The sequence below is a fragment of the Anarrhichthys ocellatus genome, unplaced genomic scaffold (genome assembly GCF_004355925.1).
Source record: "Anarrhichthys ocellatus isolate YVR2014 unplaced genomic scaffold, GSC_Weel_1.0 scaffold57, whole genome shotgun sequence".
NCBI lineage: Eukaryota > Metazoa > Chordata > Actinopteri > Perciformes > Anarhichadidae > Anarrhichthys > Anarrhichthys ocellatus.
Window position 1 is genome coordinate 2,644,553 of NW_022280087.1, and position 26,607 is coordinate 2,671,159.

At 42.1% G+C, this 26,607-nt stretch overlaps 2 protein-coding genes across 2 annotated transcripts; both read left to right on the forward strand.

Moving 5' to 3' along the window:
- The first annotated feature begins 2,291 nt into the window (after positions 1-2,291).
- Positions 2,292-11,842, forward strand: LOC116396557 (homeobox protein MOX-2-like). Its single transcript, XM_031871222.1, has 3 exons — positions 2,292-2,739; positions 6,496-6,668; positions 11,615-11,842. Exons 1-3 carry the CDS (start codon positions 2,292-2,294, stop codon positions 11,840-11,842), a joined length of 849 nt encoding a protein of 282 aa, XP_031727082.1.
- Positions 11,843-14,844: 3,002 nt separating this feature from the next.
- On the forward strand, positions 14,845-18,172 carry LOC116396581 (ADP-ribosylation factor-like protein 4A). Its single transcript, XM_031871267.1, has 2 exons — positions 14,845-14,927; positions 16,061-18,172. Exon 2 carries the CDS (start codon positions 16,135-16,137, stop codon positions 16,738-16,740), a length of 606 nt encoding a protein of 201 aa, XP_031727127.1. The 5' UTR covers positions 14,845-14,927; positions 16,061-16,134; the 3' UTR covers positions 16,741-18,172.
- Positions 18,173-26,607: the final 8,435 nt, after the last annotated feature.

Here is a 26,607-nt window from a genome sequence, read left to right on the forward strand (position 1 = left end):
AGCGTTGGTAAATTATATAATCCTTTTTGCAGCGTGGCTACGAATGTGCAACAATTTTCCTGTACACTTAAGTTTTCACTGTGGTCAGCACCTTTCCAACAGTGGTGTGGGTTCCCCCTCTCTCTCATCAATGATACTATAGCCCAAAAGAAGTGGGAGGGGGTGGTAGTTAGAAGAAAGACTTAATAAATGGAAATAGCTGAAGCCACGAATCTCCTTTAGACCGGTGGTGGGCCGTCAGGGCCAGCAAGGCCTTCTCTACGATATTGTTGATTGTCATAGTGTTGAACCAATCAGATCTTTAGTTTGACATGTTGGGCGTATTCTTTGACATGTCAGAGCCTGCTAGCTGGCCTACACGTGCGTGATTGGTCGGTGGGCTAGCGTGACATGTTGAGCGGTGACAATCCCAATATCTGCTGCCTCTGTCAAGCGGACATTTTCAGCCTCAAACGCATTGAAACGTATTCAAGAAATACAACTGGGGAGGCTCGACTGTCTTCACTGGCGTCCATGAATCCAGAAGGACTTCTTACTGGAACTAAAACGCACGGATGTACTGTGAGATTAAACCCTTTATTAACAAAGAAAGGAGGATGCACTTTGTCTATAGTGAACAGCAGCTCTGGTAATTTAAATGCGTTTGTTTTTACATCTGCAGTAGCTTTAATATGCTTGTTTATATATTATTATTTGTACAACTTGTTTTTATGAAGATAGATTTTGTTTGGTTTTATATGTGATAGGAACCATTGTTACGTCCTATGTTGCTCTGGGGACATATTTAGCCGGTGCCAGTGTTGGCAACTTGGTGACTTTCTCGCTAAATCTGGCGACTTTCCAAACCCTCATGGAGACTTTTTTGTCAAAAGCTACTGGCGACAAATCTAGCGACTTGTTCTGGTGTTGTTGGAGACTTTTCTGGTGTTTTGACTCGTGACAGCACGTACCGTTCTGCAGTTACTGCCGTGAACGAGCAGCGGGTGCTGCCGTGAGCCCCTCCGCCGCCACTAAGCACTCACAGGTGGGTACTCTCACAGCAGCCTCACGCAGCAGTCCCAGCTGCAGTCAGAGCAGAGAGGAGACGCACTCTTGGCAGTTAGTGTATCTACAGGTGTTGGCTTCATTTTTACACAAAACACATAATAACCCTAGCTGTGTTTCAGCTGCAGGACGGCAGTGAAGGCCCAGGTATAACATGCACGGCCCGCCACTGCTTTAGACAGAACAATTATCATTACCAACCTGGTATCTGCTCTGTGGCATCGGTTGGCCTAAATCCAGCCTAAAGTGCTAATACAAAAGTTATGGATTTGACGTTATGCATTTGAACCTCTGTGGATTACCGCCTTTTCTTTTCTAAGACATGGAACCTTTTTAAATGTAAGAGACTGGAGCCTATGTTCTCGGCCCTGCCGATTGGAAGAGCCTCTCATTAATGGGGCTAGAAGGGGTGGTCAAGAAAGCACAACACCACGCCTCACCACCTCACCTGTCTACCACTGGAGCACTCAATCGGAGAACAGTGGATGTAGAAAAAAACAAAACATTAAATGATCTAAAAACATTGCCGTTGAACTTCAAAAAGCCAACTAATAGTATTTAATCACTGTGCTTGCAATAATTTCACCAAAAACAAATATTTCAGAGAAAATCTTAACTTTTGACTTACTTAATCATAAGCAGAAGAACAAACCATGAAAACACAGCTCCTAAGTTCAGCCGCTCCACATCAAACAAAAACAACAGCTGATGCAACTCGGTTCCTAGAAAAGTTTCACCGGTCAAATCCCAGCTCAGCTCCAAAACTGAGCCAGTGCTGTAGGAATGGTTCAGATTCATTGTGCATTGCATTTTGGAGGATGATCACATGCATGTGGTCAGCAGCAGAGAGCCAGTGACCCAGCCTACTTCTCAGGTTACACCCTATATATAACACCCCCCCTCCCTCCTCCCTCTCCAGCACAACTTCCCTGAAAGCTCGCTCTCCTTCCACACTGGTCCTGGCGCTCTCCGCTGTCATCTGAGATCCCCTCCGCCTCTCAATGTTTACCCACCATCTGCCTGTCAAACGTCTGCATGCTCAGGATTACCCGAGACCCTTTTCTTCAACGGTCTTTCTTTTGGAATCAGGAGGGTCTGGGGGTCTGACCTGAGAGGGGCAGGAGAGGAGAGCTGAGACTCAAGCTGCCCACATCTCTGGCTTCCTCCTCCTTTCTTCTAGCTTGTTGCTTTGGGAGTTTTGGTTCAATCTGACAGGTAGGAGTTAGGCTTTGGAGGACTACCGCACCATGGATCACTCTTTAATTGGTTGTCTACGCAGCCCTCATGCCCCGGCCCAAGGCCTGCACCCCGCAGTCACCCACTCGCCACTGACCCTGCTCGGCCAGAGTGACCACGTCTCCGATCTACCCAGCTCCTCGCCCCCCTGCAGCTACTCTGGAGGAGAGGACAATGGAGTGTTCAGCAGCACAGGCCACCTGCCTCAGCAGCAGCACCCACCTGGCTGGCCCGTCCCCCCCCAGGTGCTCTCACCTAACAGTGTCTGCCTGCCACTGCTCGAGGCCACGGCAGCCCCGGAACCGTGCTCGCGGGGCCGGAACCTGTGTGGCTCCAACCCCAGTTTGGACAGCGGTGAACCCAAGGGTGCGTCGTGTGTAACTGGGGAATATGGCCGTCATAGTCTGTCTTCAGAGGAGCCAGACAGAGGGAGCAGTAAAGGCACGAATGATAACTCAGGTAAGAGCACGAAGTCCAGCTTCCCAAGAAACTGTATTTTTGTATAAAGCTCACAGTTTAATTTCCTCTGCCCTGCAAACACATTTGTCTTTTCATAGAACCTGCTCCCCTTAATGAAAGAAAAATAAAAATATTTATTTATTAAGAGTGTAAAATATAGGGGAATTAATTTTCGTGCACAATATGTCTTAATCAAGCGGCAACCTCTGGTTCTGAAAAGTGAAGCAAATGCAGAAGTACATTAAAGCTGCATTCTCTCTAGTGTCCACCAGGGGCGACTCCTCTGGTTGTATAGAAGTCTATGAGAAAATGACTCTACTTCTCTCTTGATTTATTACCTCAGTAAACATTGTAAACATGAGTTTATGGTCTCAATCTCTAGTTTCAAGTCTTCTTCAATACAGCATGATGTTCATTTAGTACATTATGGTCCGTTTAGAGTCAAACAGACCATAAAGCAGGGGATGCTTTAGGGTAGGCAGCCTACTAAAATCCAAGATGGCAATGGTCAAAATGTCGAACCAATGGGTGATGTCACAACGATTACATCCACTTCTTATATATCTATTATATATCTTGTCTATGATCTTTGATAATACAGCTTTTAAGCCAGTATGAACAAAAAGTCCAAGTGTTGGATATATTGTGTAAACTCCGACCAGATTGTTAAATCCCCTTACAAAACACAGAGGTCATGACCTCAGTCTCTTCAATAGTAGCAGAGGCCCAAAACAGATTCATCTATACTGTTGGTGGGACTCACTGGTGAAAGAAAGGGAAGGCGATGGTGAAAGTGCAGGTCATGAAATCTAACTTCCTTGCATAACTTTTAAAGGTCTTCATCTGCACACATATGCTTCCTCCTGGTAAAAGGAGACAACGATATATCCACTCATCATTTAGCCCCTCTGACGAGCAGCTCAAAGCAGTTGCCAAGTTGAGAACTTTCCGATTGTCCCGAGTTTATGTCCCGGCCAGAAGAAAGGGAGCTTTGACTGACAGAATGAACACTTTGACAGGATATGCTGAAGCTGCCAGCGTCCTAAACCAAATCCAATTTCCTAACTCTAACTTCATTGGCACTCACATAAAGCCACAGGACTTTTATTACAGTTTTCTCCGGACTTAATGTTCTCAAAAAAGGATCTAGTGATGATGAAATATGCATAGTTATTATTGACCTACAACCCTGAAAAAAGCAAGCTGTATGCACAGTGAAGCTGTCAAAAAGTGACCTCCCTATGTATCAACTGCACTGATTCAACTGTCACAATAACTGGAAACACAAATCCTGTAAAGTCAAGAGTTCAAGGCTAAGTAGAATCTAATCAAAAGTAATTAATTACACTCAATAAAATATCATGACAATAGGATAATATGAATGTCTTTGTTTAACTCACTGGGTGGCTGTAGTTTCACATTATGGCACAGACTCTTTCCTGGCACACTGCGGTTTGTAAGCACATCCCTCATATACACAACTAATGAAATGTCAGCTGGATTTATGCACTGGGGACATTAGAACACAGTGGAAATGATTATTCAGTGTTTTTTAACCATGAAGCATTACTTTCAAAACGATCTCCTCATTGTCATCATTCACTGACCACAAATACATAAAAGGTATCCTTGAAATATGTAATGACAGACAATATGAGTGGGGAAAATATGATTTCACCCTTAGAGCAAGAACAATCCGGGAAAAGCTCAGTGTTTGTATTCAATAACAGGACTAAAAGGTTTCTCCAAGACTTCATATTGACTTTTCCCTTTATTCTGAAACATCCAGATAACTGTGACAACATACATACTGTCACAGACACAGACAACATATTCCATTTATTCTCTTAATAATAATAATAATAATAATATTAATAATAATAATAATGATAATAAGATTGTACTCATCAAGTTAATTGCTAAGATTTCACAACCAGAAAATATCGCCAGAAAAAAACCACATAAATGGTATTGAAGGATTCAGCAAAACTGAATTACATCCAATGCCAATGTTTTCTCTTTCTAATATATCTGCACCCTCTGGCTACAGATATAGTTAAATAATTATTGGGGTTATGGCAAATAAAAATGTTTAAGGAGTGGTTAGGTTTTGGCAGCAAAAATATTCTGGTTTGTGAAAGATTATGATATGAAGGAAAAATATTGAAGGTACCTGGTAGAATGTTGACTTCTAGTAGTAGAGTTACAGAGTAATGTTTTGATGATTGTATCCCTGTTTTGTTTGCATGTGCACAAGGAAACACTAACTGGTAGGTGGTATTAACACACCAAGAAGATTAGAAATGTGTCAGAAAAAGGCAGGAAGTTAGCCAAGTAGAAAACATGGATCTGAACAATGCAGGTTTCAATAAGAATTGCTTTGTAAATGTTTTCTGCAGTAAATTCTTTTACAACAGATTTGTTTGAGCTCAAGGATATAAATACTCCTTTTTTTGTTATATATGCTGAATGTTAAAAGACCTTTGTTTAGTACAGGAGTGAAGGAGTAAAACTCCAGCGGATACCTTTAACTATCAGACCTCTTAACAATCCAACATCACCACAAAGAAGTTTTTTATGAACATGCATTAATTTATTGATTTTTAGATTTGTTAAACTGGACAGTTCACAAAGATGAATTGCAACAAAACATAAAACAATTGCACTAATGTCGCATTATAATAATAAATTAGTAATTTTCTTCTCTTTGCCATAACCTTCATTCCGCTTGCTACAAAAACCAGATTAGGGCAAACGGACTGAATTTAAGGTATTTTTAGAAATACATTTTATAACTTCAGTTCTTTTATACTCAGGTTCTTTTTTATCATTCCCCATATTGGTGAAGAACATGAAAGTAAAGTAGATTCACCCAAAAACAACTGTACTTTGTGCCAGACACTAATTGTGTTTCTCACTGTGAGAAGTGAGCTTCTTTAGTTTCTAAATGTATAAATAAGTGTCAAGCTGCAAGCCCTAGGTATAGATACTTTCAGTTTGTACCCACGGTAAGTAAGGCTCAGGAGAGGCTTGGGACCTTCGGGTAGAGGCTTAGCCCTAAACTGTGCAGTCCAAAGGTTCCACTGTAAATGAGGTTCTTGTAACTCTCCTCTCTCATATGGCACTCAGTTATTCCAAATACATTTGGTAAATAGTTGCTTCATTCTTCACCACAAAAAAGTTAGACAGGGTAAGAAATGAGCAGTCGGGCCGGTGGTGAACAAAATTCCAGGTTAAAAACGTAAACTTATAAAGGGCAACAGTAAAATTATTTTTTAAAACTGTCCATCGGAAACACCAATCACAGTTTACAGACCCACTTCCTGCATCGTCTTTTACCGGCTATACTTAGCTGGGCACTCACAGTTGTAATAAACTGAAATGATCCTTTAATAATTATTTACTCTAAAAGCGTATTTAGAATGTTTTAATTTGTATTATAGTTGTTAGAAATGAGAACATTAATCCCAAACAAAGAGTTTTACTTTCCCCTCTTGATATAATCCAGCTGTCTGGTAGCCAACCCGCTGCTTGGGTTGAATAGCACAGGTCACAACAGGTCACAACACCACGTTCTCAGCAGTAAAAGGTGATTGGCACTCTTAATCGTCTTGCTTTCATTGTATTTTTGTTTCAGATGGGCACCTGCAGTTTGACAACCCCCCCCTCATTTTTTTCAATCCTGTTTTTGTTCTTCCTCTCGCTCTCTTTTGGAGACTAAGCTGTGGTTGGAAAATGTTCTGTTTTTCATTTCAGAGTCCCAAGACAGGAGCCTTAAGTCAGACATGACCAGCAAGCCCAGGAAGGAGCGCACAGCCTTCACCAAAGAACAGATCCGGGAACTGGAGTCCGAGTTTGCACACCACAACTATTTGACCAGACTGAGACGCTACGAAATAGCTGTCAACCTCGACCTCACGGAACGACAAGTAGGGTACCTACTGAAACACTGTGAATCATTGTGTGGCCAGAGGAGGAGAAAACAGGAGCAGCACCATAAATATTGTAGCCATCAAAATCTTACTAGCTAATGTACTCTAAGCAAAACAATATAATTAAAGAGGGACACAATACGCCATGGTTTTTATTTATTGTCAATCGACAGGTATCACTGACAACCACTCAAGTCATAACACTGGAAAGTTATAAAATAGCTTTTTAAAGCAGAGATCCGTCTCTTTGTCTTGAGAACAAGGGTTTTGGTCTTCATAGATGACATATGTTATGTTGTTTAGTGGCGGAAACGGGAGAAGAAGTACTTTGATGGGTCAGATTAAATGATAAATATCTCTGTGTTCAGTAACACACAATTAATTAAAGTTGCCAAATCTGAAAGCCGTGCTTTGTACATGTACTTTTGGACTTTGCTTGCAGAAATAGAAAATATCCAGTATTTCTGTTTCAAGGTGTTTCTTAACCAACAGTTTCTTTGCAAGGTGTGAACACTATCATAAGTCTACTACCGAAGAGCCTCGTGGATGTATTGTGATTACTTTCTTGCAAACAAGATGCAAGATACAGCCAGCTAGCAGTTTTTATCCAGACTTTGTGTCAAGCTAGGCTAAACATATCCTGGACATATCTCTGTATAGACACGCAGATATGGAGCTGATACCAATCTTCTCATCTGACTTTGGGTAAGACAACTGTTGTCACTGTTGGACAGTTTGTTTAAATGCTCTGCACACCCACACAGGCGCTTCATGAAGTTGGGGGTAGTTATGCTGGGAATTATTTGTGGCATGAACTAATACAAAGCATTAGGTGTAGGCTGTCCCGCCCTTAAAGGTAATGGGAGAAGTCAATGAAGGGCACGTCCACACAGTCCTGTGGCTGGGCAGTTGTCAATGTTCTCCAGAGAAATGACTTCACATCGCCTTTGTCAATTTATGCAATTATTATTTGAATACTGATTAATCCCATTTAAACATTTTGTAAAAGCCAAATTGATGCCTACAGGCATTTCCTGATTAAGGTCCAAAATGAACAATCTTTATCATCCTTTACTGAGAATGTCAAGCTGTGATTGAGGGTGTGGAATAGACAGCAAATGAAATAAGAAAGAGTTCCTTCTAAAATGGCAAATGGTTCATTTCTTTTTTCTTTTTTTCCACTTAAACAAATTATACAAAACATGTTTATTGCTGAGCTTTCAATGTCTTATTATGTGTAGTTTGGATAGGGCCAGGCAAGTTGTTTCCTCATGCTTCCAGTCTCTATGCTAAGCTAGGCTCATTATGATCTTACTTAAATCATTTATCAGTGTGGATTTCTAGCCATTTAAAAAAAGAATAATGACAAATAACAAAAAAAGTATCTTGATCAATAATATGACACTAGTGTTATTGTAGGGCTCATATGTATTATCTTTAGATTACAGGACTGTTCTTATAGCCACCAGTTTCTGATACATTCAAAAAAGTGAAACATTTAGTAATAATTGCTTTAATTTCCCACATATTCAAATAAAACATTGACATCCATCAATGTGGATGAAGACATTATATATATAGCTTGCATTAAAAAACTGTACAGGAGAAAAAACCTCAGTGTTTTGACATTAGCAAACGGTTGGACATGTCACACTAATTCTCTGAGGCGAATCGATTCCAAACCACAGAGACTCTTTGACATGTCAGCGTGCTGCTCTCAGTGTGTGTGAAGTGACTTTTTGATGCTGTGTAATACAGTCCAGATGCTTTTCTTAATGCTTACAAAGAAACATTTGTATGAAGTTAGCATTACTGCAGATGTGGACACCAGCCCAGCCTCATTCTGGGTTTTAAAAGTGTTCGGAAACACTTGTGTGTTAACAGTCATTGTGAAACGAGTCAGATGACTGCTTCAGGGTATTTATGGAAAGTATAGGGAGTAGTGTGTCAGCTGTATGGAATTTCTGTTAGCATACTTTGGTAATATATTACAATATATGAGATAATACTGTTAAGTCTGTAGGGAAATGATGACAGACGTTATCACTATTGGTTGGTGCTAATGTTCGGCCCAGATTATCTGGTAATGTGAGCAACAGTAAACGTTCTCGCCCTTGAGGCTAACGCTAGCTAGCATATTACTGTTGACAGATATTAAATCTGACAGTTCAAATCTCACCTCCAGTTCTCGCTGGAGAATACACCGTTTTCACCACTTCTCCCCAGCTCTGTTCTCATTCAGACTTGTTTAGCTTTCTGGTTTTGTTTCTTCTCACTGCAAAGCTTTTCTACAGCAAGTTGTAGCACCACGTCAGCCTCTGCTTCGTTCACATCTGCACCCCCATGAGATCACGTGAGGTACGTTGCTCTCTCTGCCACGATACTCTTAATAACATTCTGTAGTGTGTGATGTGCCATTCCTGTCAAATCTTGTAGTTTATGCATGTTTGAAGTTAGAGACAAGACTATATGTGAAGATTCTTCTTATGTGTGTGATGCGACCGATTTCAAAATCTGTAGTCTAATAGTGGCATGAAACAGACCAGTGAACAGTCCAATAAAGTAGTCCAGCATGCTCCAGATAAAAGCATGTACAAAATATCAGCAGATGAAGTTTTCCTATTTTGTGCAGCGTTCCAGATGACCAGTGGTGATGAAAGGTTCATTCAGTGACACAGGAATGTCTCTGAAGCACTAACCAATATGGTTGTTAGTTATTCAGGTGTGGAACAAGCAGGGGTTTCCTCGTCCTTGTTACCTCTCTCCTACTCGGTCTGATGGAAGCTGTCCAGGGAGCTTCGGACTGTTGAGGTGAGGACTGTAATAAGCAGAGAAGAACAGGTAGCGTGACAGCTTTCTATGATCAGAGTTGGTGTAGAAAAACCTGGTAAAGGCTGATTTATACCTCTTACTTCCTCTTGGCAATTACATTTGTTATCGTCATTTTTCATTGGTGGAAAGGTCCACATCCGACTAAGCATGAATGTGGTTAAAGAAAGAAAAACTCAATACTACTAAGATTAATACTAATAATCATGTCCTGTTCTACTTCGGTTTAACTCATCTGGAGTACTTGACTAATCGTACAGACATTCTAAGATGGTGGGAATCCTACCCTTGGCTAGGCTGTCAACTGAAGATCACAGAGCATATCAGACATGAGTAACGTCACCAGCTGTATGTGTGGGCATAGTCAACTGCAAAGTCTGATAAAAACATATCCACTGCATTTATAGTTTTGCAGGATAACCCCCACTTGTAGTCAAGTTGTATTGAGATTCCAAAAGCAAATGTATGTGACAGTGAATATTGTGGTCCCTGGGTATGATTGGAGACAAGGCACCTGATTCTTGAATGATTTTTCTCTGGAATTTTGTTTCTTATAGTTGTATGACCTGACTGGGACGCGGTTGTCCCTGACAAATCCAATAGGGTTTTTGTGTGGTTTAATTTGGTAACGATGTACAAGTCTGTAGGTTTGCTCTTTCTGGCCTTTACTAGCCCTAACTCTCCCCGGTACACAACCGGGGGAGTTTGTCCGTGCTCACATGGGTACCTGACCAGCATGTGAGGAACTTACAAGCAAGTCTCCCCCATGGTTGGGCTGCGGTGTAGTACAACACTTTCTTCCCCACTTAGAGTTCATCATGGGAAGCATTTTAGTTGTAGTAGGATTTACGGCCTTCTGCACTCTTGTCCAGATGTTTGTAGGCGAAGGTGAAGAAACATCTGGTGTGTCATATATGCTTTTGCAATGCTAGTTGGCGGGTAGAGCCAGCCGGGTGTAGTGGAAGGATCATTTGTCTGCCTGTCATCATTTTGAAGGGAAATAACCCAGTTGTTTCTGGGTTGCTCTGATGGCCACCAAGACCAAGGGAAGTTTGGCAGTCCAATCTCTGTGATTGTCTCTTTTTTGTTGACCAGAGTTCGGTTTCCCCGCTCTACCTGACCGGAGGCTTGAGTGTAGTGGCTGATGTGAAGGTTGGCCTCAGGCATAGTACCCGCCAAAGCTTGCGCATGACATTGGCAGTCAAGTGGGCTCCCATGTCAGAGTCGACCTGACTGGGAAGACCAAACCATGAAAAGATGTGATTCATCAATAAGAAGGCGGTCATCTGAGCTGTGTCTTTTGGGGTCAGTAAGAACTCCAACTCTTTGGTGAATTTGCATGTGACCGTGAGGAATGAAGGATTTGTTACCTCTGATTTGGTGAGAGGCCCTACCCAGTCAATTTGGATGTTTAACCAAGAGATGTCTATTCGATGTAGTGAAGTTAGTTTGACGGAACCGAATTTGAATTGGAAACCAAGAGGCCCTTGATCCCCCGCTGGGACGAGCGTTTGGTTAAAGAGGTGCACCAAGTCTTGGACAGACCAAAAGTCGGTATTGAGCTTAACGCGACCAACAGAGTCATCTTCAAGGCTTGAAAGATGGCATTGGTTTTTGTTGGTTTGTTATATGCCACCTGTGCATCAGGGTGGTCAGGGAGCAATGGAGGGGGAATGCGCCTGAAAAGGAAAAGTGTTGAAAAGGAGTGCTTTGTGAACAAGCACATCTTTAAGCGCCCTCGATATAAACGTTTTTATTTATTTCTTTTACCATTCCTCTGTTCAGGAGTGGGTGTATGGGTAGTATCAGTGAAAGAAACAGTTATTTCAGCTGAGAGTTGTCAAATTTCGTTTTTTTTATATTTGTTTGCAGTTAGAAATGAAATGCACATGAAAGAAAGATCCAGTTTATGTTTGTCAAAGCATGTTTTACAGGTTCTATAAACGGGATTCAGAGCATTCTTAAGCATTTAGTACAAAAAGGATCTGACTATAGTTGTCCATTGAGTAAGTTGTGGAGTTCAGCAGGGACTTTGTCCTCTTCCTCCTGGGTTACACTGTAGAGTTTAAAGAAACCACCATTTTCATGTCTTATTGTTTTGTGTTTCCTCTCAGGTGAAGGTATGGTTCCAGAACAGAAGGATGAAGTGGAAACGTGTGAAGGGAGGCCAGCAGGGGGCAGTAGCACGAGAGAAAGAGCTGGTGAATGTAAAGAAAGGGATGTTACTGCCATCTGAGATTTCAGAGATCATAGGACTGAAGCACTCTGCCATCTTGCAGAAGCTGGTGACCAAGGATGACAGCCACGACAGCGACCAGAGCTCAGAGAATTCTAACTTATGATGTTCATGGTGTTCTTGGACTGGACTGAAATGAAGGAAACATTGGTGAGACATAAAAACTACATGCATCAGCTTGCTGTGAGCAAAGTCTCCGAACAAACTATAAAATGAGACTTACAGAACATTCCAGAGATGCTTATCCTTGATGAAGGGCTTTTATTTTACAATGTCCAGAATTTGTTTCGGTCAAACTCTATTGTACTTCGAGTAACAATCAACACAAACATGTTTATGTTGCATGTACAATAAACTGAAGATCAAAGAGGTCCCAAGAGTTTAACCACCATACACCCAAACTTCTCGAGCTATTTTTTTGCATTGAAAAATAAGTAGCTGGTTAACATGTGTTAATCTCCTTGTTCTGCTCTAAGGTTTACATGCTTTTTACTTGCAAAAACTTGGATTTCCAATGCAAATAAATGAGAAAAATCCAAATGTGTTGTTGGCGATTTCTTAACATGTATACATACCATTAGGCACAGACAACTGCCTGGGGCCCCAATCAGCTATAGATTTATCATGATGTACCCATCAATAAATTGGAACAGAGTAATCTGTTCCAACAGAGTAATCTGTTCCAAGAGAATACGCAGCAAGAGGTGCATCCCGGTTGTAGGATAATCATATTCTGTTCCATTTTCCAAAACTGCTCTTAAAACTCATCTGTTTAAATCTGCTTTTAACCTGGAAAGTCAGTTATGTATGTTTCTTTTTTTCATGTTGTTCCTTACCGTTATGATGTCATCCATTTTGTTGTTATTATAATTGCTTTGATTGTTTCTGTTTTTGCCATGTAAAGTGTCTTTGAGTGCCTTTTAAAGCACTATATAAATAAAATGTATTATTATTATTATTATTATTTTGAGTCATATGCCTGCATTCAAATTGCATGCAATGCATTATATAAAGATTATAAGGCACTACAACTATGAAGGGAGTATGAAAATCTGATGTGGAGCCGCAACATCCTGTGCTGTCCGTCAAGCCTGTTTCCCCAAACCTTCTCATTACGCCGGAGATGTCAGCCGAGGAGCTCCAGCTGACACTCCGCATCAGCTTTAGAACTAAAACACCAGTCTAGTGTCGCTCCCCAGTCACCTGTTAAACAGCAAACCCTTTACTCATCCCGTTTCGCGCATCGCCTATTTTTACGCCCTACGTTGTGATGCGTGCCCAGGTTCTCAAGCTGGGTGATTTAGTGGATCTTTATGATTCATTTTTAAACACGTCTGATGATGTTGTCAGCCCCTCCTGAAGTAAGAAGTGTGCCTTTTTCTGTTGAGGTGGTGACAGATGAGGGGACATCACGCAGCCAACTTGTACCCACCGTGTCTGATGGTCATGGAAATGTAGAGCCGCATCAACCAGCGTCCAGCCAGTACACCAGATGTGCACAGCTTGCAGATGTAATTATTTGTCTCACTTCGAATTAATTACATTTTCAAGGGGTAAAAGTTGCTCAATAGCGCCCCATACAAAATGTTACACCAAAGCCCCTGTGTTACCTTTCTCCGAGATGTAACATGGGCAGTACCATCTTAAGACATTGGATTGGGATGCTAAATTGTTTGTGAAACTATGTTGCAGTGGCATTGCGGCAAAGCAAACGCCTTTTGCCTCAAAATAGGAACTTGATGTTACATTGCCACGGCGACGCAGCAAATTTGATTGTTTTGACATGAAAAAAAGAAATAGTTGTAACTTGACTTCACATTATCAGATCTTTTTCCAGATGTGACACTACTGAAGACATATACAGTGTCATGTTGCACCATAGACAGAGCGCCACTTACTGGCCACAACATTTACAGTGGCCATACTTTAGCATACTGTTCTTTGCAAATGAACCAGATCACCCTCAAATGTAATCAGTGTAGAGTTAAGATGTTAGTGATGTTCATTAATGAAGGTTTTAAGTTTTTTGTGGAATGCGTTACTGTGGAGATGCAGTCACTTGAGCATACAATTTCCAATCTGCTCAAATTTCACATGCTGGATCAGAGTCCAGGCCTGAAGACAGCTACAGGTCTTGTCTGACAAACAGTGATTTATTTATTGTAACATTCTTTTATTTATTCCTCTCAATATTTCCACATTCATTTTCTAATTATTTTACAGATGTATTCCTTATTATGGCCTCCATATTCTATGGCAATAAAATGGCATTGAAATAAAGTTTTCAAAGAAATGTTTGCTTCTCGCCGCAATTCAATCCGATTCTTTCTTTGCAGGTTGCCTCTGTTTGAGTGACAAAAACAGGTGACCTGCGTGTGCGTGTGCCCGTGAGCGCAGCAGGCATGGCATCACCTCAGATCAGTCAGCGTAAAGAAACTGCATCAAGTCATCTGTTAGGCAGACCGAGACAGGAAAGCTCGCCACCATTCCTTCGCAATAAAAGTGTTAAATACGTTTGGAAACCAGGGTATCCAAGACAAGAAAATGTGGGCAAATTAGAAAATTACAAACTGGAGTGCACTCAAATAGATCAGCAGTTTTTATATAGAATATCTGACACCTAAGAAGTAAACTAAATCAAGCCTTTTCCAGAAGTCAAGCAATAGTTGGAATTGTACCTATTTGATCTCTTTACAGTACAGTCTATGGTGTAAACCCTGACTATTTGGATCTGTATCATTTTCAGACCTAATACTGTATGAGTATGAGAGGGTGAAGAGAACGTTTTGTCTTTATCAGTAAAGTAACTCAGTATCCACTTTCCAAGCTTTCTCGTGGGCTTCCTCAGCGATTGAATTTGATGACTTGACAAAAATCTGTCAAACTATGAATTGTTGTAAAAGTACAAAACAACAAGTCCTGTTGTTTTGAGCTTTGCTAACCGATTTCTTTTTCAAAAGAAGACACTTGAAAAGGAGTTGCATAGTAGCTCATGAGGGCTTTATTTTGAAAAAGCGTAGCGGAAGTGGTGTTGTTTGGTAGTGTGTCTTGGTGCCTCTAAGGAGCGAGAGGGAGTCCTCTCAGCAGAGCGGCTCAGTGGGGCTGAAGCTGTGAGAGCACGCAGCACGAACACAGCGCCTCGGAACACACTTTGAGCTTCTGCTGGACCAACGGTAGCACTGGTGGAGAAGGTAAGTTTCCTCCAGTGATACTACGGATTGTGTAGAACACACCTTGATTACCGCGTCAACACATTTAGCTCAACAGCTGAAAGAAACGATTTCCCCACATTAATACTGTTCTCCATTCCTCTGTGCTGTCATGTAACGTTACCGTACGTTTCATTCGCGTTACATGTAAATGTGCAGGCCTAGCTGTCAGCCACACTGGGCCCAATAAAGCCAATTTAACTTTTATGATTTTCAATCACTTGTTGGCATCATAGCCTGAAGTGGAGCCTACTCTTGTCTACCGTTACACGCCAGGGTCCGCTTAAGACCCTGCACTGTATCTGCATCCAGCTATAACGCTAGCTTTATCTTTTCTCATTTGATAAGAATAGAGGTATTCCCTGAATCATTAGTTACCGCGTACCAATCTACCTCACCGAGCGACACTGCGTTCCACTCTTTTACCGGTCACGGTATTTATTTCCAGTCTCCCGTTAACGTTAACAGTGGACAAGTGGACCGTTATTCAGCTGTTAACCAATTATGAAAGTCGTAATTTATTGCAGTTGAATGCGGACCAAATTTACCCGAACATGTTTGAGTTGCCACAGGGCTTCTTTAGGTGTGTGTGTGTGTGTGTGTGTGTGTGTGTTTATTTGCAGCAAGGCTATATTAATTAACATATTTTTGAAATCCAAACCTTGTCCTTTCAGCAGAGGAGAGAAGTAAGTATGTTGCCAAGCAACACGTTTTTGAAGCCTAGACTGTATTTGGGTGTGATGTGAAACATGCTCCCGATCTGTCCCCATCACTGAACACTGGCTCAACGGTTACATCTGGGATTTTGGTCAAATTCAAAAGCCTTCATTTGGTTGTTTACTGATTAACGCTCTACTCGATACTGAATAGAAATTAGCGTATGAAATCCCTGCTGGCTGCTGTGGCGCTACATGTGCAAATGGGGTGCTCTCCACCCTGCTGCTTTAGTTCTCATTCATCTCTCAGCAGCAGTATACTGTGAGGTTGGGTACACCATTGAGAGAGGGGATATATTCACTTGTTGGGTGTTTGGTCTTTCATAAAGCTATGAGGTGCTGGGTGTTTGTGTGCTGCCACTGCTCTGACTTATTATGCATGCTGTGTTGACCCCCCAGGCTCCTACTGAAGTCCCCTTGGAATAAAAGCAGCCTGTTAAACGTTTGGTGAGGACTTCTCCTGCTCTACCAAGATGGGGAACAGATTATCAGATCATCACTCCCTCTTACCCTGCCTGCCGTCCTTCCAGGCTCTCCACATTGTCATTCTAGGACTGGACTGTGCAGGCAAGACCACTGTACTGTACCGCCTGCGTTTCAATGAGTTTGTAAACACTGTCCCAACTAAGGGTTTTAACACAGAGAAGATCAAGGTGTCTCTTGGAGGTAGCCAACGGACAGCGTCCTTCCACTTCTGGGATGTAGGCGGTCAGGAGAAGCTGCGTCCTTTGTGGCGCTCTTACACACGATGTGCTGATGGCATCGTGTTCGTGGTGGATTCTGTGGATGCTGAGCGCATTGAGGAGGCCAAGACAGAGCTGCACAAGATCACACGGCTGACAGAGAACCAGGGGGTGCCAGTTCTGGTGGTGGCTAACAAACAGGACCTGAGGAACTCACTCAGTATGGCTGAGATGGAGAGCATGTTGGCTCTAGGTGAGCTCAGCCCCGCCACAGCCTGGCACCTTCTGCCTGCTTGTGCTATCATTGGTGAGGGACTGCAGGAAGGTCTGGAGAAGCTGCATGCCATGATCATGAAGAGGAGAAAGATGCTGCGGCAGCAGAAGAAGAAGAGATGATGTGCTAACAAAGGGAACTGTAAAATGTGAGATGAATCTAAAGCTACATAAGAACTCCTGTGAGCTGCGTATGATCTGCTGGCCCACTGTGACCGGTCATCTAGCTTCCCTTTGAAGTCTGATTGGCTGAGTTTGATCCTTGCAGTGTAACTGTTTGTTCAGGCTGGCCAGTGTTAGGCTCCCACAGAGGACAGTGGGGTTGATTTTGCCCTGTGGACTTTGGATGCCAACAATCTCATCAGCAACAGCCATTCATCAAGGAAGTCCAGTATTATGCTCTTCAGCAGAAAGCTATGAAGTTTACACTGAACTCTCTAAAGTGGACAATGAGCTCTGACTTCTCTGTTTATGTTTATGTTTCTTGTTCAAATATGTCGCAAACAACGCTTGTGTTGGAGCTAATTGATAAACGCTGCATATGTCACTGTAGGGACAAGTATTTTGTATCCATGTTGCACAATGGGGGGGGGTTGGTCAAAAAGAGTAATGTTCACAATGACCCTAACATGTAAACACTGTTATCTGGTGTCATAGAACATGTCAGTCCATTTAAAACATTACATTTTGTTGTCAATCCTTCTGAATGAGGGAGGGCGGGGGTGTCTTTGTAGAACCGTCACTTCACCAACAGGAAATCAAGAGCAGGAAGGGAAGGACGTCCACTTCCTCCACTAACCGTAGCCTGAGAACATCAGAACTCAGTGCCGGTCATGGCTGATCGGTCCTCTGTGCCACAGTAAATAATGCACAACCTCTACTTGACTTGCTCCTCTGTAACTTGCATGTACAGCTCATACCACAGTTAATAATGGAAAGTATCAGTCAAATTGAATACAATGTAATAATCTTAAATTATTATTATTTAGCATTGATTATGAATTAGGGGTACACCAATGATTATATTTTTGCTGATATTTGCTCACTTTAGATATGTCAGTGTTAATGTATTCCTCGGCTCTTGAGAAACAAAAAATGTCAGTATGGAAATGCCAAAGATATGATTGAGGTAACTTAGAGGAAACATCAAATGTTAAATATAAAGTGTCTCATCTATCTGATATGTAGACTAAGTTACCACATCCCAGATGCTTGTTTCCTGGGAGCTAACTGAATGGTTGGATAGCTGATTACGGTTGGTTAAGGGATGGTTGCTTGCTAGTACAGCTGGGTATGAGTTCAAAATTCTATGTACTAGTGCCAAATTCAATACTGTAATCAAAATGATCCCTTTACGATACCTTGTCTGAAGGAGTACAGACATGGTGTCCTACAAAAACCTTGTTCATTCAACTAAAGACACCAACATGCTCAAATATTAAATGTCTAAATTCAAACAGCTGTTCAAGTAAACAAGATTACATATTGGACCAGACATTCATTACGTGACAGTTCTAGACTAGTGCTGCGGAGAGTTCAGTGTCACAAAAGCAGTGAGGACCAATGCCCTTCCTTACTTTCTATTGAACAGATGTTAGTGCCGGACTGTTTGGAGTTCATTTGAAACAGTTTTGATCACCCACAATGCACTTTGTACTTAAAGTTAGCTTAGCTAACTTGATTAGCTTTGGTAGCAGGTATTTACATCTAGATCTATGAAACAACTCAGAAGATAGCACATTTAGTTTGAACCCACTAGGTGTGTGACGATGAACCGATACGACTCAATCAATACAAGAGTCTCAGATGCTGCTATGTCAATACATAACTCTGAATCCACTTGAAATTTTGAGGGGAATCATAAACCAATACAGTGTTACGTGTGAGCGGAGAGAGACAAAGTTCTCTTTCTCTGTGTGTGTGTGTGTGTGGGGGGGGGGGGAAGAAAACATGTCCATAGGCTAGATAAAAACTTAAATCCAACAACTGGAGAAAGATGAACTGCCATAATCAAGACGAAGACACAACCTTTTGCTTTTATGACATGTAATTGTTTGCCTTCTCCACCAATAGACAGATTCAACTTGAGATATAGTATCCAAATGATGTGACTTGTGTCTTCTATAATTAAATAAAATTGAGATGAACATAAGGGTTGGCAATATACAGTTGTGTGAAAAAGTGTTTGCCCCCTTCCTGATTTCTTATTATTTTTGCATGTTTGTCACACTTAAATGTTTCAGATCATCAAACAAATTTAAATATTAGACAAAGATAACACAAGTAAACACAAAATGCAGTTTTTAAATGAAGGTTTTTATTATTAAGGGGGGAAAAAAATCCAAACCTACATGGCCCTGTGTGAAAAAGTGATTGCCCCCCCTGTTAAAACATAAATTAACTGTGGTTTATCACATCTTTGGAAAGCTGAGTTCAATTTCTCTAGCCACACCCAGGCCTGATTACTGCCACACCTGTTCTCAATCAAGAAATCACTTAAATAGGACATGCCTGACAAAGTGAGGTAGACCAAAAGATCCTCAAAAGCTAGACATCATGCTGCGATCCAAAGAAATTCAGGAACAAATGAGAAACAAAGTAATTGAGATCTATCAGTCTGGAAAAGGTTACAAAGCCATTTCTAAAGCTTTGGGACTCCAGTGAACCACAGTGAGAGCCATTATCCACAAATGGCGAAAACATGGAACAGTGGTGAACCTTACCAGGAGTGGCCGGCCGACCAATATTACCCCAAGAGCGCAGCGACGACTCATCAAAGAGGTCACAAAAGACCCCAGAACAACATCCAAAGAACTGCAGGCCTCACTTGCCTCAATTAAGGTCAGTGTTCATGACTCCACCATAAGAAAGAGACTGCATGGCAGAGTTCCAAGACGAAAACCACTGCTGAGCAAAAAGAACATAAAGGCTCGTCTCAGTTTTGCCAGAAAACATCTTGATGATCCCCAAGACTTTTGGGAAAATACTCTGGACTAACGAGACAAAAGTTGAACTTTTTGGAAAGTGTATGTCCCATTACATCTGGCGTAAAAGTAACACGGCATTTCAGAAAAGGAACATCATACCAACAGTAAAATATGGTGGTGGTAGTGTGATGGTCTGGGGCTGTTTTGCTGCTTCAGGACCTGGAAGACTTGCTGTGGTAAATAGAACCATGAATTCTGCTGTCTACCAAAAAATCCTGAAATAGAATGTCCGGCCATCTGTGACCTCAAGATGAAGCGCACTTGGGTTCTGCAGCAGGACGATCCAAAACACACCAGCAAGTCCACCTCTGAATGGCTTAAGAAAAACAAAATTAAGACTTTGGAGTGGCGTAGTCAAAGTCCCGACCTGAATCCGATTGAGATTCTGTGGCATGACCTTAAAAAGGCGGTTCATGCTCGAAAACCCTCCAATGTGGCTGAATTACAACAATTCTGCAAAGATGAGTGGGCCAAAATTCCTCTACAGTGCTGTAAAAGACTCATTGCCAGTTATCGCAAACGCTTGATTGCAGTTGTTGCTGCTAAGGGTGGCCCAACCAGTTATTAGGTTTAGGGGGCAATCACTTTTTCACACAGGGCCATGTAGGTTTGGATTTTTTTCCCCCTTAATAATAAAAACCTTCATTTAAAAACTGCATTTTGTGTTTACTTGTGTTATCTTTGTCTAATATTTTAATTAGTTTGATGATCTGAAACATTTAAGTGACAAACATGCAAAAAAATAAGAAATCAGGAAGGGGGCAAACACTTTTTCACACAACCGTATTAATATTGTGATATGAGACTAGATGTCGTCTTGACTTTGGATATTGTAATAATTTACCAGCAGACTGTTCTAGCTGATCTATTATTTGCCTTTCCCCACGTAGCCATGTCCTGTCAGAGATAATGAAATATGTCTCCAGCACGCTCAGCTCAGTCAAAAGCCTCAACCTCTGAAGAACTTCAAATGGGAAGATATCTATGCAAGTCTTTTATAAACTCGCGTCAGTTGGAGCTGTGCATAAACCACATTCAGAGTGTAAGAAACCTTTATCACTGATGTATTAATATCTGTTTTCATCATTGTGCTTCCTGGCTGGATCAGTAACAGTGACATACTGGATGGAAAAGTAGAAGTCCTCATTGACTGACTGTGAACACAGTTGGTCCACTGCCCTTCCTGCATCTGGAGCATCCTTCCTCTCCAGCAATATGGCTGCCTGCCCAGTGGCCATAAATATTTTCCATTACACAAAGCTCACACAGGGCTGGGTGGCATGCCAGGTTAAGCCTCTCCCTCTTCCCATGGCCCTTGGCTGGAGGATGACAGATATGCTTTCACACAGTGACGGAGGGGGCTTTAGGGGTCACTTGTTCCCAAACATCCATATCAGCCCGCCTGACTTCCTGGCCTGGACTCAGATCCTGCGCAGTAATTAACAGTGGATTAGTGTGAGAGCAACGGGACCAGCTGAGACGCAAGACACACAACATCTCTAGGTTCCAACAGGTATATTTTTTAATGCAAATGGTTCAGGAACACCGAAGGATGACGTCGCTCTTTCACTGTTTTGTTTTTTTATCCTTGGGTCCCCAGATCTATAGTTACATTTAGAAGTTATTGTCCCTCATGATCAAAGCCTGGCACTTCAAAAATGTGAAAATGACCAGTTGCGTTACAGACAGGAGGCACAAAAGTACATGCAAAATAGCGAAGACAGCGTTTCTTATATTTCGTCATCTTTTGACTGACACTAAATGTATTTTCATCTGAGCCCTCCTTTCAAGAGTAATGCTTGTCTGATGAATGTACCTGAAATAGATCTGAACTTGATTTGAAACTGATATATTGATCTGATTGCACATCAAATGAATAAAGATTACATATTTTAAGTAAAAGTGAGCTGAGGATTCAGATTTTGTTGTTCACAAGATAAATAGATGATAGGTGTAACTTCAATGTGTAAATAGGGGAAATATGAAATCCACATTTCAGATGTGCTCTTGGCCACATTTACTGTATAAGTGAAAACACATTTGACAGGGATCAAATATCTGATTTAGGTTTTTTTTTGTGTGTTTTCTTATGTAGCAAAATGGGTCTACAAACTGCATTTTGACTGCGAGTGACACGATGTCTGCTGCTGCATGGGGCCGGTGATGTGGACCTGGACCTCTTCACTGGCTCGGCCCTTTCTATGTCGACCCCTGGGCGAGTCAATTTATGGCGGGTGTGGCGGCGGAGAGGGGAGTGTGTACGTCAAGAGAAGGGGCTATGTTTCACACGGCCCAATTGATCTTACACCTAACCAGTTTGGGCTTCACAATCAACTGTTGAGGAGCAGGCCCCTGCCTGCACCTTGAGTCTGACCCGAATGGTGCAACAATGTCTTCACATGTGCTTTCAGCTTTTCTCTAAGATAAAAGTTTTTACAACAATGAGCTCTCCTGCTGCAGAGGGTGAGGGAGAAGCCGTTGTCGGTCATTCCGTGAGCTCCAGTTTGCTGCTTGGCGCTATAGTATGCAGAAGTTACTCAGATGATGGCAGCACAGCCCTGGACCATTCCCCAGTTCTCTCAGGCTTGGCTCCTGAGAGTGACAGGCTGTGGAGGGCTGGTCTGTCCGGCAGTGCAGACCATCCAGGCAGCTGGAGCGGGATCCACCATTGCCTGTTGTGAGGCAAAGTGGGCAGGGTTCCAGTGTGCGAGGAAAGGAGGCTAGATCCCCTATCCTGTGCAGTTTGGTCTATTTCCTTTTTTGCAATGGTAAGTAGATAGAGGGCTGTCTCATGCCACTGGTAAAGTTCATGCAGCAGTCAGTTCTGTCTGCACAACGGTTTTGTCCAGAGAAATGCCTGGTGGGATGGCTTTGTGAGTGCATCTCCCGAGCTTTGTCCGTTCATATAGTTCCATCTCTTTGAACTAGGATATAATTTAACAACTTTAAATGGCAGCAAAATACGACTTTAAATGTAGTTTTATAAACGTAGTTCAGGAACGGGGCCACGCCCAGAACACCGCTCATTTCCTCTGCACACAGTATTTAAGCACAACGAACTAGTTCACTCCCTCTTCGACTCTCTTCTTCACATCCCTCCCCCCCAACCCCCTTTTTGTCGTCCGATTTCTCTCTCTCTCTCTCCCTCTCCCTCTCTCTCTCTCTCGTAGGATTACAGGAACAACAGGGGACTCTGCTCCGCCAGAGCTTCCGAAGAGATGGCCCCCACCCTACAGTCTCCAGTACCCCCATTCCCGCCAGTTGCCGGACATCAACGGTCCCCCATCGATCGCCTAACCTCCTTTCTACAAACCCTCCTCGTTTCTTCTTCCCGACATCCCTTCATCCCTCTACCCTACATCCCTTCATCCCTCTACCTCGACCCCTTCATCCCTTCATCCCTCGACCCCTCCATCCCTCGACCCCTTCATCCCTCGACCCCTTCATCCCTTCATCCCTCGACCCCTTCATCCCTCTACCTCGACCCCTACCCCCACATCCCTTCCTCCCTACCCCCACATCCCATCATCCCCCTACCCTATATCTATTTCATCCCTCGATCCCTTCCGCTTCTTGAATCTAACAATATTTCCACTATGCAATAAACCTCTCGAAACTCATACTGTTATTGGCGTGGTCCTTGTTAGTGAAAATACACTTTCTTTGAGCCACAAGTCTAACAGTGGCATAAGCTTACTAGTTAGAAATGTCATTATATATGTGAATGTTTAATATTGAGGAGGAGCTTGTAAAATTGTGATAAGTGAGCCATCTAATTACTACACAATGGCAGCTTCTTATTCTGTCTTTTCAGTTTAAGGGGTTGAGACATTCAAATGTTTACAATTCAGCTGGGTTACAAGATTAGAAATTTAAGGAAAGATCAAAAACAAAACAGAAATTTAGCAATACAAACAACATAAAGCATCAATACTGACAGGTACTCTATCTACAAAAAAGAAGCTACTAGCGGCTTTAATCCAAAAGTTTCAGTGGTGGTATCAGCTTTAAGAAACCCATAATAACTGGACCCCCCCTGTCACAGGGCCTGACAGTTTTTATTTGTAATCCAACATTAAAGCTATCATAGAATGTACCAGCGCATGAGGTCAGTAAATACTTCAATAAAGGAATGTGGAGCAGGTCTGGACTCTTAAACCTTTCACTTCCCCTGCTCCTGACATTCAGATACAATATAGCCATAATATATTTGATTCAAATATATCAAGATGACAGGATCTTGCAGTTTTCCTCTCAACTATACATTTGTGCTTGTGTATTTCAGTCACATTTAGTCCACTCTTTGATCCCTCACTTTCCTACAGCTGAGGAAATGGAAATGAAAGCCCAACCATCCCTCTGAAGAGTGTGTATTCAGCAGGACAGATGGGAGTGTAGTGGGGTTTGTTCAGTCTGATTCATGACTGTGTGAACTGCTATTCTGTTTCCCAGTCAGTGTGAGCTGTAGGGTGTAAACGGTATGGTCGTCAGAGTGTAGGACAGGGTATGGTGATAAGAGTTGAGGAACCACTCCCTGCCGGCCTTGGTTTCCTGAGAATTGCCTGGCTGTCTGCTACTGCAACCCCACCCCCAACCCCTAAGCACTCACTAGGGAGATACAGGACACTTTGAAATGGTCAACTGTCCTGTTTGAAACGAAGACTCAATGTTAACTGATTGTGCCACGTCAGTTACAAGGTCATTGTATTGTCATTGTACAACAGGGTTCCACAACAAAATTCAGATTGGAGTCCAATTTTGCGACACAACAAAACATAAAAAAACGATATTATATATAGATGGTGGAGGATACATTAAGGAGTCTCACAGTCCAAGGAAAGAAGCTGTTCTGAAGCCTGGTCGTACAACAGCTATGTATAGCTCTGTATATCTCGTGAGACAGCAGCGGGGTGAACAGGCTGGCTGGGTGGGTTTAGTCTTTTAATATCCTTTGGGCTCTCAGTATCACTGATGCTCAGTAGACGGTACCAGTAGTAGACGGTACCAGTAGTAGACGGTACCAGCAGTAGACGGTACCAGCAGTAGACGGTACCAGCAGTAAACGGTACCAGTAGTAAACGGTACCAGCAGTAGACGGTACCAGTATTAGACGGTACCAGCAGTAGACGGTACCAGTAGTAGACGGTACCAGCAGTAAACGGTACCAGCAGTAGACGGTACCAGTAGTAAACGGTACCAGCAGTAGACGGTACCAGACGGTACCAGTAGTAGACGGTACCAGCAGTAGACGGTATCAGTGATGTTCTGGTCAGCTTTAATCCCCCGCTGTAGAGCCTCCTGTCCTGGTGTACACATCCCATGAGAGTCTTTTAATGTTTCAGTCACGATGCTTTCTATTGCTCCTCTGGATAAGTTTCTATAAGAAATACAGTCGTGTATGAGCTTCATTCACGAGGATGGAGATGTGTGATGACTGTCAGGTTGTCAGGTTGTTTGTGATGCTAAATCCCAGGAACTAAAAGCTGTTGCTCCACCTCAGCTCCATTGATGTAGACAGGAACCCGGTTCGAACCCCGGCTCCGCTAGTCCATGTCGACGTGTCCTTGGGCAAGACACTTAACCCCACCCTTGTTCCTGCCTAGCAGCTGCAGCTTGTGAGTAAACGCGACTGGGCTCAATCACCTATTAGTGCCATGGTGGTTAGGAGGCCGGGAGATCCACACAGACAATCCCGTGGGCCAAGTAGCAGCGTTCAAGCTTTGTGTTGGTGTGTTGATCTCCTCTGTTCAAACGTGTATGCTACTGTTAGTAGTGTGACGTTTCCAGTTTCATTATTAGGCCGACTGCCGTTGGTTAGTGTCGCTTTCCTTTTAAGAAAGTTGTTTTCCGTTCTTGCCTTTGTGAGGATCTTTTGGTTAATAAATCATTTTTTGTTTATTCATCCGTTGTCCATGATTCTTTTTCCTGAGTTATTTACTTTGTTACTTCCCTCATCCCCTAGAACTTCGGAGTACGTAACATATACGACCAGGGATGTTAGCAGAAACAGCAGCTTTACTCATATTCACTCTCATCAGGTGGCTCTTTAGTACAGGGGTCACTAATAGGTGGATTGCGGTCCGAATCCGGACCCAGACGCTGTTTTATCTGGACCTGGACCTATAACTGATAGATAATTGAGAATTATTACATTTTGACAGAGCGCTTCTATTTTAACCGGCGCAGTCTTTACAGCACTCGTTCAGTGGTCCAGGAAGCACACCAACCAATTACGCGTTATGCGTTGTAAATCGCGTGATGATACTCAGCCAATCAAATATGTGTATACTGATAAACTTCCCGACTCGAGTGACAGGAGAATAATACGTGAATCAGAGAAGTTATTTCACATGACTTTCTCCAAAAAGAGGAGAGTGGACAGACTCTTTTGAGCAAACGTACCCACTCACATCCGAAATTAAGCACAGACAAATAAAACTAAGAGCCCAATATGATCAGAATCCTAACACATGAATTCACTTCACAACAATGATGTTAACAGAGAGAATAGAGCTGAAAACAGTGGTTTAATAACCACAGATAAAGTCCATGCTCACTGATTTCTCTTTTTAGAAAATGACAAGAATATAATATCTTTGCTGTTTTGATTGACATCACTTCACACCTGAATGAACTGAGTTTAAAGCTGCAGGACAATTCAGTTATATTCATTTTTCTAAAATGAATTTCTTTGTTTTAAGATAAACATTTTTCAAAAGCTTTCTGTTGTGTCAGTTATTCTTTAATACAGCCCTTATTGTACTTGAAATGAGAAACATTTATTTATTATTAGATTATATATTATTTATATCCTGTTCAGTTTGAAAACTGACAAATATGTATTTGATATTTTTATTATGATATTGAATTGAACTTTCTTTATTTGATTTGACAGCCAGTTGTTGACTTGATTTCACAGTTTCATGATGTTTTCATTAGAAGCTGATGCTTACACACCTTTACTGGTTCAAGGTACAATCTCAGCCTTTTATGCTCTTAAAAG